This window comes from Camellia sinensis, chromosome 5 (genome assembly GCF_055761805.1).
Source record: "Camellia sinensis isolate YWXY chromosome 5, ASM5576180v1, whole genome shotgun sequence".
Taxonomy (NCBI): Eukaryota; Viridiplantae; Streptophyta; class Magnoliopsida; order Ericales; family Theaceae; genus Camellia; species Camellia sinensis.
In genome coordinates, this window is record NC_138965.1 from 181,930,001 (window position 1) to 181,943,467 (window position 13,467).

Sequence of the window (13,467 nt, forward strand, 5' to 3'; positions counted from 1 at the left end):
CAAATCCTCCTAGAATTTCTTTATAAAATCTTTAATCATAACAAAATTTTAAAGTTTATGCACAAAATATTAAAAATTGATACTGTATTAGTTGATTAGTAGTGGTTGGGAATGATACAATTTTATGTATTATGCAAATTGCAATTGACAACGTGCCCCAATTGAGAATTTTTTTTCCTTTACTGTTGGCAATTAACTTTAAATCTTTCTTTGGTCTCCTGTTATTTCTTTGGTCTCATCCTATAAAAATAGCAAATTGATGAGCAAAAAGAAAGATTTTAAAAATAAATTATGATCACAAATTCACAGTGCATAACATGTCAAAGTGAGAGATTTCACAAATATTATTTTTAACGTTTAATGGTTTTAAATTATAGGAAAATGAGTAGTTATTTTTTTAGTTTTGATATTTAATTTTAATTTATGGTTTGGATCCTTTAATCATAATTATATTTCAAAAAAAAAATATTGACGTACCGCAGCCGTACCTGTATCGTACTTTTTTTGAGTTTTGCCGAATCGGTGTACCCGCACTCGTACCCGCACCCGCACCCGCACCCGTGCTTCCTTGGCTCTAACTGAGGGACAACCATACCATCCATGCAAGCTTGCCGAACGGAAATACCGCCTATTGGCATAAGCAACCAAAATCAAGTAAAATTGAATACCGGACCTGAAGTCCAAAAGCAATGACCCAAGTGGAAGTCCAACTGTTACCTTCCGAACTTGGTCTTTATTAATATTTTAAACCAAAATCACTATCAAGTCCACATTACATTTTCATTTTCGAAATCCATATCAATTACTCATTATTAATCCACACAGCCAATTTCCAATTAATAGATGCCATAAGGCTAACATTACATAGTTACGGGATAAGTATAGGTCAGGACAACAACACTCAAGATTCCAACCATAATGCATAATTTTTCCCAATTTATATTCAACCACTGAAACATACTGTTAAACATATAGGATTTAAAAATAGCAAAATATATGTAAATTTATTGAAAACAAATAAACTCAAAAAGCTCCAAGTATTCCTCAAAAGAATCCAACCCAACAAAAAGAGAGGAAAATCAACCCAAAAAGCCAATAAAAGTAGTCCACGAAAATTGTCCGAGACAAGCAAAACCATTCACCCTGCCGGTCGTCCACTATATCAACCGCACAATTGACCTACTATTTCTCTTGTTTACTCTCATTTCGCAATTCTGGGTTACAGGCTGGTCAACCGCCTCGGCATTTATTATGAACATTCATTTCTGGTTCAAATTTTCTCAGATCTAGCAACCTAACATGTTTTCAATCCACATTTAAGGCCAAAGAAACATAAATAAGCATTTATTACATGGATTAAGGAAGCTAATCCTACCATTTCATCTATACAAATAGAGTAGAGGAAACCCTACCTCTCTGAGCTTTACAGAGAAGAAAATGGTGTGAGATGTGAGATGGTGTTCAAGCTTCCTCAAGGTTCATGTCTCCAAGAGTGTCTTTCAAAGAGTGCTCCAAGGGTGTTTTAAAGGCAAGCCTCCAACAATGGCGTGAGGTGAGCACAAGAGAGGAGAAGAGGGAGAGAAATGTTAGAGAGAGGGAGGATATGTATATCTGATATACATAGTCAAAAGGGAGAGTACCACAAGAGTATGAGGGTGGGAGTATGGTAAGAGGGAAATGGGAGTGGTGGTAGGTAAGTCTGTCCAATTGAAATCTCCCTGTAGAAATCTCTCCAATTTTTGCACAAGTATACAAATTATTGGACCAAAATACATAAATAAATTACACAAACCACCAGATAATAATCATAACATTAAAACAAATATTGCAGCCCAATCGGTGTCCACATAAATATTATGTAGTCTTGTTGGTGAATGAGGAGTGTATATAAGATGTCTTTAAAGTGCTTGAGAAGTCTCATTGAAGTGTCCAAATTTATGAAAAAACATTTTAAAATTGGGACACTTTCAAGAAGTGCTGAAACATATTCGGGAATGTTTGTAAAGTGTCAGTGTCTAGCATGACACAATTGCTCTTTAGAAGTGTCTGTGTTTACTTAAGTTTGATGTGGCAAAATGTACCATAAGAACAAGAGTAACCTAGCCATCTTGGCTGATTTATTCTAATTGAATATCACATAAGAGTTTAGTTTTTATAATTGTAAGTGAGCTCTAATGGAATCTTCTCATTTACAAGTATAAAGTGAATTGATTTACTTTTGTAAAATTACTCTGATAGACAATCAAGTTAAACTAAAGTTATGCTTGACAGTGAAAAGTTGAAACTTACCAGTTTTGCTGAAATGCTGCAAAACCTACCTCATTATATTATTAATAGACCCCACTCCTTTTTCTGGCATCTTAACAACCTTAAATCCTAAACCTACCTCATTATAGTTGAATCTTGTTTGCTTGGCGTCCACATCTACCAGTACCAAAAATGTTTGCACCTGTAGTTAATGTGGACATCTATGTGAGATTTACGGCATACAGTCTTAATCTTCTCATGCAACCAAAGAAGTGGTAGATAGACTCTTTTTTTCTTTTTCTTTTACCCTGTAGTTCATACGCAGATCTGATTGCCACGATGATTATGATCATCAGTTTCGTCATCATGCATCTTATTGTTGCCAATAGAATTGTTTGATATTGGCATGCTTTATAGTTCTGAGATTTTATAGGCATTATCTTCTTTGGCTTGGTCCTGTTCAAGTGATGTTTTAAAATTTTAATTGACTTGGTCATTGTTAGGGTCAAACCTCGTCCTCAGTAAACAAGGTAACATTTTCTTCTTCTTTTTAATTTTATGTGTCAGAGGGTTGCCTCCCCTTACAAATTTGCTTCCATTTTGCAAGATCTTGCGTTTTCCATTCCTCTTGAAACACCATAGTTCCCTCTTAGCTGCCTTTTTTCTCTTTCTTCCTCCCTTCCTTTAAGCATTGTGGGGCCTTTATTTTGGTGTCATGGTGAAAGTTTGGGACTTGTGGGAAGCTATAAGCCTAAGGACGCAGTTTCTAGCATGAGTGCATTATTATTATTATTATTATTATTATTATTATTATTTTTTATTGGCATTGGGGTGACCGGATCAAAGCCCAATTAATTCCCAGGAGTGCACAAGCCCTCGGCAAGAAGTTTCCCTCAAGTGCACCACTGTTAATTTAAGAGTTTTCTTCTAGTCTGATGGCCCCAAGGAATTGTTAGTACCTAAGAGGTTTCGATCCCTGAACCTTGGAGGGAGCACACCCCCAAGATCCAAGTCCTTGCCACAAGGCTAACCCCTTGGGATTTCTAGTATGAGAGCATTATGGGGGTTCAAAATCTCTTAAAGCAAGGATGATACAATTTTTTGAATTCGCAGTCAGATTATCAAACTTCTTCTAGTCAATTTAAAAAAGGGGATCAAACTGTTTTTGTACGAAGAATTGGATCTGAATTCTTGCTATCTAGAAATGATTAAAATTGTACAATTGGATGGCATGAAGTTAAGATAACCAGCTTCGGGATAGGATCAAGGTGTAAGTAACCCTTCCATGTAGAATTGACTTAATTGGATCAATAAGGTGCATAAAGTTGAGAAACCAATTCAAAGGTGAAAGTTTTCCAGTATGTAATTGATGTTTATTATCCTTAATTATACAAAAGCAAATTCTGATATGAGTTGCTGCATTAGCATCTTGTAGGACAAGTTTGAATCAATAATTCATGTAATTTGTAATAAGATTTCAGCCTTATCTCTATCGAAATATTCTACAATGTACACTAGAAGTAAATTATCAACATCGAATTTGAAAATAATTTAATCACATTCCTAATTATTTTGTAGTGTGACTTAGGCCCCGCTTGGGGTTGCTTCTATATATCTTTGAGTATGATATTTGGTTAGGTGTTCCTGCATAAAATTAAGCACAAAGGTAGCTTTTTTTGAGCACTTCAAGGGGTGGCTTTCATGGTGCTTCTTAACTTATTTGCTATTAGGGGTCTACTGATATTGAATTATACCAACTTTCAAACTGGACCTCAATCTAAAGTGACATACATATGCCTATTTGTTCTTTCAGCACTTTTTAAGGAACCTCTGTCAAAGACATTCCCAACTTATTTTTTTAGCACCTCTATTCAAAAACTCAAAATGGGCCCTCATATGCCAATGTATATTTTTTACTAGAATTTATTCTTCTTTTTTATCATTTTTCATTTGTATGTTTTGTATGTTTTATATGGGAAAGTAGCATATATATATATGTGTGTGTATACTGTTTTATGATTAGACTTTTGCATAATAAATGTTGCAAGATTGTGTTTTTTTGGAAAATTTTAATTTAACAACCTTGTATAATCATTGTGGTTTTATGTTTTGAGTCTTCAACACATTTTAATGGTCTTCATCAATTTGAGTTGTGGGCAAGTCATTGTTCAATTGCCAAGAGGCATGGACACTTAGGTGCCATGTCCATGTCAAAGATGTGTTCGACATGCATCCAACCATTTCCTATTTTTTATTTGTTTGATTTGAAAACGTTTGGGACACTTGGGGGAGACGTGAGTTCATTACTTAGACACTTTTGAAACACATTTCAAGATTAGAAATTCTAAACTCCCAAGACTTTCAATTTGTTTATTACTAAAATTTTCTAAAATAGATATTAGGATTTTTTTTTGTTTACACTTCTTTTTCAATTTGTAGAGCGTGGAAAGGATTTTTTACTATTTTGATATAATAAAATAAAAATGTATTTGTAATGTAAAAAAATTAAGAAATAGTTATTATTTTTGCGTATACATATAAAAAAATATGTTTATTAGTGTCCTATGTCTATATCTGTGTTTCCTAGTTCAACTGAGTTGAGTTGATTACTTGTCCATTATTAATGTCTTTCTCTTTACAACCTATATGCCTTTTAAGTTCTTGTCATGTCATGTCATTTGTTATTCATCTTTTCTTACTGTTAGCTGCTTCTGTTGCTTGCTTCTTTTCGTTCATTTTTTTTTTGGTATCAGGTACGGGTGTTCTTCTCTGTTTCTGAAAGTGTAGCAGCCAAAATTGAGCTGCCAGACTCGTTTTATAAACTCTCACTTGAAGAGGTGAGAAGAGAAGCGGAAATGAGGAAGAAAAAGATAGCAGAATCTCAGCTTTTGATTCCCAAGTCATACAAGGAAAAGCAGGCAAAAGCTACAAGGAAGAGATACAAAAAAACCATTATCCGGGTTCAGTTTCCTGATGGAGTGGTGCTTCAAGCTATCTTCTCTCCTTGGGAGCCAACTAGTGCACTCTATGAGGTTAGCCGTTGTAATCCTTTCTCTTACCCTTAAATTTTTCTTTCAAAGTTTTTAGCAATTCAAACGCAAAGAAATGGTTTAATTTTGTTCCTTCTACATATTATCAACTATAAAATGTAATGATTGCTGGCATGCAACTACTGCATGTTTGGAATTTCTACAGTCTACTCATACATATGATGCACATTGTGTCTATGATGAAGTTGACTTCCTGTTAAATATAAATGCGTTGGCCTTGATGATCAACTTAATGAAGCTTTTCCTGTGGAAACTTATGGAAACAAAATAATTGAAACAAATATTTGTTGAGACCAGGAGGAGAAGTCTTAACTGGCGTGGAGGCAAAATAAAGTCCATAGAGTTCAAAATCTTGAAAGGGGAAAATAGGCATAAAGAAAGACAAAACAAATAGAACCCCAAAAAAAATGAAAAAAAGAAAGAAAAAGAACAAGCCCTTTTGAAGAAAGTCTTCAACGCTATGTTTGGTTGGAGGATTTGAAGAGGATTTGGAAAAAGGGAAAGGGAAAAGGTAGGTGAAATATGAATAAAATATACCTACACTTCATTTAGTTTCACACACTTTTTCCCTTTCCTTTTCCAAATCCCCCAACCAAACACAGCGTAAAAGAAGTTTGGGAGATATTATATTTGCAGAGGCTTGGTTGGATAGTCAATTACTTGCTTTAATTTTATTTATGTTCTATCAGGTTCTCTGAGTTGGGGGTATTTCGTTAATTTATGAATTTATTGGATATGGATTGTAGTTGTGGCCATGGTTGTTAGAATTTTATGATTCACGATTTGATTCATAGGAAAATCCGAGAATTGTGGATATCTGGTACCCGATATAATAGGGAAGCAGGTCTGCAAAGAAGGTTCCTTGGTATCTGATTTATGTTGTTCCATGCCTGGAGCCATGGGATGGACACTCTTCTTTTGTGTAGTAATCAAAATAGTTAACAGGCCATACGTTGACCCTCCTTTGTATGGAGTTTACTTAATTATAACATTTGTTTCTCTCATAAACATGACGTTATTCTTCCTTGGGATGTTGAGTTCTTAGTTCTGCATTAGTTTAGCTTTCTTGCCTGATCAGTTCTCTAATCTTAAAATTGTCATTATTTCTTGCAAATCCAATACCTAAAACTCTTGTTTTGCTTGGCTTGCTTTGATTTACTTTTTGTTATAGGGTACAATACATATACTCCTTGAGTATTTGAAGTTAATTGTGATTTAAGGAAAATTATTACGTGGCATTGACTATGTAATACTTCCAGCCAATAACAAACTGTAACAAACACACTAAGTAGGTCATTCCCTTATCTCCTAACTGCGTAACCTTGAAGAGGTGAGACTCACCTGTAAAATTTTCCGTATGTGATTAGTTTGGAGCACCAAGTAAGCAATGCCACATGCTTCTACAGGACTACTAAATAATTAGGCATGATCAAATATCTCTTTTGGCTCTTTTTAACAAGCATCTAACATATCCCATGCACAATCCATGGTTTTATTATTTTCCCACTTTTTACATATTTTTGATGATCCCATTTTCAAGTTCTGCTGACAGATTATTAACTTGATCATCTCTTAATTTAGTATAGAAAATTTCTGCATTAGTTTCATTCCGTCCATTTTTGGGTAATTTTATAATTATGTTCTGCCCTTTACCTTCAGTTCGTGAGCTCAGCACTGAAAGAACCTAGTTTGGAGTTTGAGCTATTGCATCCTGTAGCCATTCGACGGCGGGTGATCCCACATTTTCCTGCAGCAGGGGAGAGAGCCATAACACTCGAAGAGGAGGATTTGGTACCTGCAGCTCTTGTCAAGTTCAGACCTATTGAAACAGATTCCATTCTTTTCACTGGTCTCTGCAACGAACTACTCGAAATCAGTGAACCGCTTGTCGTTGATTCAGCTGTTGCTCCAGTATAAAGCTCCATTCCAAGTAAATACGGAGCGAACATTATATAATTCTTTCTGGTTGTTGTTATCAATAGTCAGTTTCGTGAGGTACTCTTCTTTCATGTTGTGTACTTGATAGAGTAAAATGAGTCTTTATTCAGTTGCCATTGTTGTTGATTGCCATTGTTGTTGATCTATGAATTGTATGATCACATGGAATTTCATAAGTTTTAATGTGCATGTGTTTTTCCTTTTACCATTGGTGCATCTTACTCACTAGGCTAATCCTTTATTTTGAAATTTCATAAATTTCTAACATAGGTTATTTGACGTTTAACTTTTTAATTTTCATTTGTTTTTATTTTCAACCAATTAGTTAACACCTTGTGTAGTTTAAACTCTTCAAAAAAAATTAAAATTTAATAAAACTAACAAAATTTCTCAACACTTTGATATTAACAAGTCATAGTCAATAAATGTCTAAAACAAACCATACCACATGCAATGCATATGCATATGCATAAAAAAAATATTATATCAGACGGTGCAAGTACATGCATATTCTTCTCTTTTCCTATTCACTTTTACGTAAGAAAACATCAAAAAATAAAAATAAAAAAATAAATCTTTTTCTTATGGAGTTGGATTCTCTCCTATCTATAATCTGGATTGAAAAGTACTATTCAAATTCATGGGATTCGTTATAGGTTTCTTTTTTAATAATTCAATCATTTATTTTGTAGAGTCCTTCATATATTATCTATCCAAAAAAAAAAATCGATAATTGTGATATTTAATTTATTTTATTTGTATAAAAAAAACAATAAATATATTTTTAAAACTATCTTCTTTTCTTTTTCTTTTTCTTTTTCTTGTTGCTTTTGGTTCACTATTTTCAACACAGTTTAAATTTTCGAATGAGTTGAGTATCTTTATATAATAAGATTAGACACCAATAGCTTCATGAGATGCTTAAAAAAAAAAAAGTAAGTGATCGTAGTTAAATAACCACCACCATCACATGAAAAATGATTCCATCACTTTTTTCTTCCGTGTTATTGATTCCAATTTTGACATATTTTTTTCATACCTTTTCATTGTCAAGGGTTTCATAATTTTGATATGTTGATTTCAATGCTAAGAAGGGCATAAAGCATCTTCAGCGGTTCATCAAATTTTTCATTAAATCTGAATAAAAAAAAAATTATTTTCTTAATCGGATACAGACTGTTCTAATGATTGTCATCAAAGTAGGAATTGACCGGTTAGTGTATTTTTTTTTTTTTACCTCTTTGAACCTTTTGACCTGTTTGAACCAACCTATTAGCAAGAGAACCGGTCGACCGGTTGGTCAAACGGCTGGTTGACCGGTTGCTCTCCCCCAATGGTCACGCACGGTAAATTGCTGAAATCTTCCCCTTGTTCTCACTTTGATGAAAAATTTGGTGAATTCTCGTTTTGATACCAATTTGATGAAACCATTGGAGCTGCAAAAAGTGACTTTTTCACCAAATTTCAAATCTGATGCAAGATTTGGTGAAGCGTTGGAGATGGTCTAAAACAAGCAACTTGTATCAAAATATGCCCTACTCATCTTTTGAAAAAATAAAAAATAAAAAATTATACCTATTCTTACTTACAACACAGTATGTCTAACAAACTTTGGAAGGGTCGTAACCTCTCACTCTTCAAAAAGTTGGTCTAAACTCATATATGGAGGATTTTGTCGTTGTGTTTAAATCATAAATTTATAAAGAGAAAAGAAAATAAAAAAAGATTAATTTATATTTTATTCTCATTTTACTCACATTTTTTATTTTATTTTTTAAATTTTTACCTAAATTCATAATTCAAATATAACCTATGAGTTGAGCAACTATAGCAAAATTACACAATCTCAACTTAGAAGTCAAGCTTGATTATTTTTTATCTATTTTATTTTATTTTTTTCTTTCACGCTATGAAACTATTTCTTATATATTAATGTCATATTTATTTATGTTGTGTTTGGTTGGAAGATTTAGAGAGGGATTTGGAAAGGAAAATGGAAAAGATAGGTGAAATGTGAATAAAGCGTGCTTATATTTTATATAATTTCACACACCATTTCCCTTTTTTTTTTCCAAATTTCTTCTCAAATCTCCTAACCAAATACAACATTAGTAAAACTGCTCCCTTATATGTAAACTTAATTTGGTGTCCTAATTGAAAGATCACTAAACAAAGTCTTACCATTTCGCACCAATTGGGTTGTCCCAACTAAAGGCCACCGATCTGTATTAAACAATCATCCCAACTTAGTTGGTGACTTTTTGTTAGAAATAAAAAACATTAAAAAAAAGAAGATAAAAATAGCCCAATAAAATAAAAAATGAGCCTTGTGGGGAATATATATTTACTCAATGCCTATCTAAACATATAAAATAACTACCAATCACATTCACAGGGAAGGACAATGGAAGTTGCACTCAAAAGAATTTTCTAATAAGAAATTGAGAATAAAATATGCTAATATAATGCACATGGGTCTCTCTCTCTTTCTCTAATACAGTTCCTAGTCAACTTGGGACCATCATCGAGAGTACAATCCTCTAAAATAAATAAATAATTTAAATTAGAAGGTTAATTACACTAAAACCCCTAACTATTAACAAATATTGCTTTGTCTCTCTCATTTATGAATCCTTATATATTAACCTCTTTAATTATAAAAAATTATACAAATACACCCATTTTTGGAGAGAATCTGGAAGGGGTCTACATAAGTAAAAATGATATATTTTTATAATTGATGGAGTTAAAATATGTGTTCATAAATGAGAGGAATGACATGATTTTCGCTAATAGTTGAGGAGAGTAAAAATATGAGTTCATAGATGAGGTAAGTGAAGTGATATTTGCTAATAACTGAAGAAAGTAAAATGATATTTTAAGATTTAACAAAATTACAAAGACCTCCTTAAAGTTTTTGAAATAACATTCACCTCTTATTTGCCTTGGTTGTCGATTTCAAACTTTTCCTTCCATTAACAAAGTAGGTTTTTCGTTAACAATAGTGACGTTAACAATAGTGACTTAATAGGATGACTTACATTTTTAGAAAGGTAATTATCTGAATACTTTGGGTGGATAGGCCTTTGTAATTTTATTAAATCTTTAGTATAATTTAAAATAAGGGTAGATTGGTAAAAAATAAATAAATTATGTTAATGATGTTAACCTGACACGTTTGATAGGACATGCTGGGTCCATGGGCGGTTTCTGTATTTTTACTAAACCGGTTCCGATAGGTAGCTCGAATTTGGAGGCTCGAATTTGGCTCGAATTCGGAGAAGAAGAAGAAAAGAATAAGAAGAAGGAAGAAAAAGAAGAAGAGAAGGAGGAAGGAGGAGGAGGAGGAGGAGGAAGGAGAAGGACTGGAGGGGGCATAATCACAGAGGGAGAAGTAGGCGGAGGCGGGGCCGGAGGCGACGACGGTGGTGCTGCGACGGTCGGCGGCGGCGAGGTGACGGCGGTGGTGCTGCGACGATCTCCTCTCCTCCTCTCTCTTTCTCCCTCTCTCCTCCTCTTTCTCTTCTCCTCTCTTCTTCCTCTACTCTTCTCCTGCATTCAACGAAGAAGAAGAAGAAAAGAAAGAAAGAAAAGGAAGAGAAAGAAAAGGCAGAAAAAAAAAATTCGAAACCCAAAACGACGTCATTTTGGGTTTTGAGCTGAATTCGGGCCACCGAATTCGACCTACGAATCATTTTCCTTACTAAACACAGATATACTTTTGAGTCCTAAATTACGTGCTTATTATTATTATTATTTTAGTGTATAACATTTTATGCTTGGCTTGGCATAATCAAAAAAAGTTAAAAAGTCAAAAAGTCACTATCCTATTTAAATTACATCATCTTTTTTATGTCACATCACCTCTTTATTATATTACTTCAAATCCAATTCATACCCAATTTATATTTGTCAAAAAGTGTACTTATTTAGTTTATCCCAAATAACCCCTTAATTATGGCAATTTAGTTGTTAAATTGACATAATTAAATGGGTTAAAATAGTCACGATACGTAGTAAGGAAATAAAAAAATAATAATTAGGAACAATTATAAAAAAAACTCTGAGAGTTTGAGCCTTATAACAAAATAAATCATAATTTCTTAATTTTATTAATTTAAATCTCAATATTTTGAATTTTTTTCAATCTAATCATTCTTTTATTTTAGTTAAAAAAAACTAACAGGAAAAAAGTATTTTAGTCATTAAACTCCATGTAAATATACATAAAATGTCTAAAATATTTTTTTATTGAGTTTAATGACTAAAATACTATTTTTTCATGGATTTTACTTAATGAAAATCCACAAATAGTTTAGATTAAAAATAAATCAAAAGTTTAAGGTTTAACTTGACAAAATTAAAAATTCATGGTTTAAATTGCTATAAAGGTCAAACCCCCAACCCCCCCCCCCCCCCCCCCCCGGTTTTTTTTTGTAATTTCTCCAAGAATTTATACATCAACAAAAATAAAATTCTTTAACAAATTAATACAATTAAAAAATTAGGGAGCCCAAATAACACAAACAAAGCATACTTGGGACCAAAAGTATAATTAAGCTTTTTTTTTATTATTGAGGCTTAATTTTTTTTGTTCCGAAAATTCTAATGATTAATATTGTCAACTATAGGGCTACTTCAATGCATATTGATTTTGTAAATGATATAGTCAAAAGCGTAATTAATTCAAAAAAATCAAGACTAATATCATAAGTCAAAAAGATTTATCAAGAGTATGAGTTTGAGAGCAATTGACCGGCATGTGAAGTCCACTACAGATCCTGATTTAATTATTTGAGCCGTTCATTTTATAAGTTATTTTGTATATATCATTTATGAAACAAACTAAGTTGATTAGATAGTTACAGTCTTTCATTTTATCGTGTTTCTCTTAAAACAAAAATAGATGATCGATTTTTTTAAATATATTTGTTGTCTATCTCGTAACAAATGCGATAAAAAAAAAATATTATGACAATCAAATCGACCTAATTTTTTCAATGGATAATATAAAAAGTCTTATAAAATAAACAGTTTATCTTATCAAAATGGGACTGTGATGGGTCCCACCACCCATCAAATTCTTTAAACCCCAAATTTGAATTTGAGATAATTCAATTCAAAATAAAAATATATACACATAATTTTTGTATAAAATAATGTGGTTAAATTAAAGATTTTTACTAGAAAATAATAAAAAAAATTATTAAGATGATTTTTAATTGTTAAAAAATAATCAACACATCATTTTTTTTTAACACTATCGACACATCATTGTAATAGAGTTTTTAGTATTATTATTATTGTTTTGTAGGATAATAATTTTTCCAAACGAATCCTTTGGACCACAACCAGAGAGAGAGACAGAGAGAGAGAGCGCTTAACTTAGGCCTCATTTGGGAACCTTCTTTTTTAGTTAAAAAGTCAAAAAGTTACTAAATTAACCAAAAAGTCAACAATCCATACCAAAAAGTCAAAAATTCTCTTTTCTCTCTACTTTTTGCATATCTTTTCGTAAAAAGTCAAAAAGTCATTCCAAACATACTAATTTTTTTAATTCATATTTTAACCAAATAATCAAAAAATTACTAAATTAACCTATTCCCAAACGATGCCTTACAATAAAGTAGAATTTGGTTGCCATCCACGTTTAGAATATAAAAAGTTGGTGATCAATCAAAGTGTTTAATAGACTAATATACACACACATAAAACAATATAACTTAGACATATTTATATAAATATATAACTTTAATCATACAGGCGTCCAAAAGGTCACAATTTCTGTGAAACCTTCTTACACCGATAATGCTACGTAACTCAAATTTTGTAGCTTAAAAGTGGCTTAAATAGCCAAAACGACGTCGTTTTGAGTACAGAACAATATAAAAATGGCTAAAATGACGTCGTTTTGACCATTTGAGCCACTTTTGAGCCACAAAATTTGAGCTACGAGACATTTTCCTTCTTACATTAATTCTCATGTGCTAGTTTAATCTTTGAATAAATTACACTCTTAACTCTTTTAAAATTTAAAATTTAAAGAAATATAATAAATTTTATAAGTTTAATATAATTATATTATATTTTTTTAATATTTTAATTCATATAGCACTTGATTCTTTTTTAATTAAAAATTCTTGAGTCATATGAAGAAAATATGATATTATTCTTTTATATTGAAATATATACTTTACTTTGTGTATTTTTGTTCTTTAGGCCTCGTTTGCCG

At 32.1% G+C, this 13,467-nt stretch overlaps 1 protein-coding gene across 1 annotated transcript in view; it reads left to right on the top strand.

Moving 5' to 3' along the window:
• Positions 1-7,440, top strand: part of PUX2 (plant UBX domain-containing protein 2) — a 16,446-nt gene extending 9,006 nt beyond the window's left edge. Inside the window, exons 2-3 of the mRNA XM_028264275.2 lie at positions 5,001-5,279; positions 6,957-7,440. Coding sequence (XP_028120076.2) covers positions 5,001-5,279; positions 6,957-7,214 — 537 coding nt within the window. The 3' untranslated portion in view covers positions 7,215-7,440. The remainder of the gene's footprint in view (positions 1-5,000; positions 5,280-6,956) is intronic.
• The last annotated feature ends 6,027 nt before the right edge of the window (positions 7,441-13,467 follow it).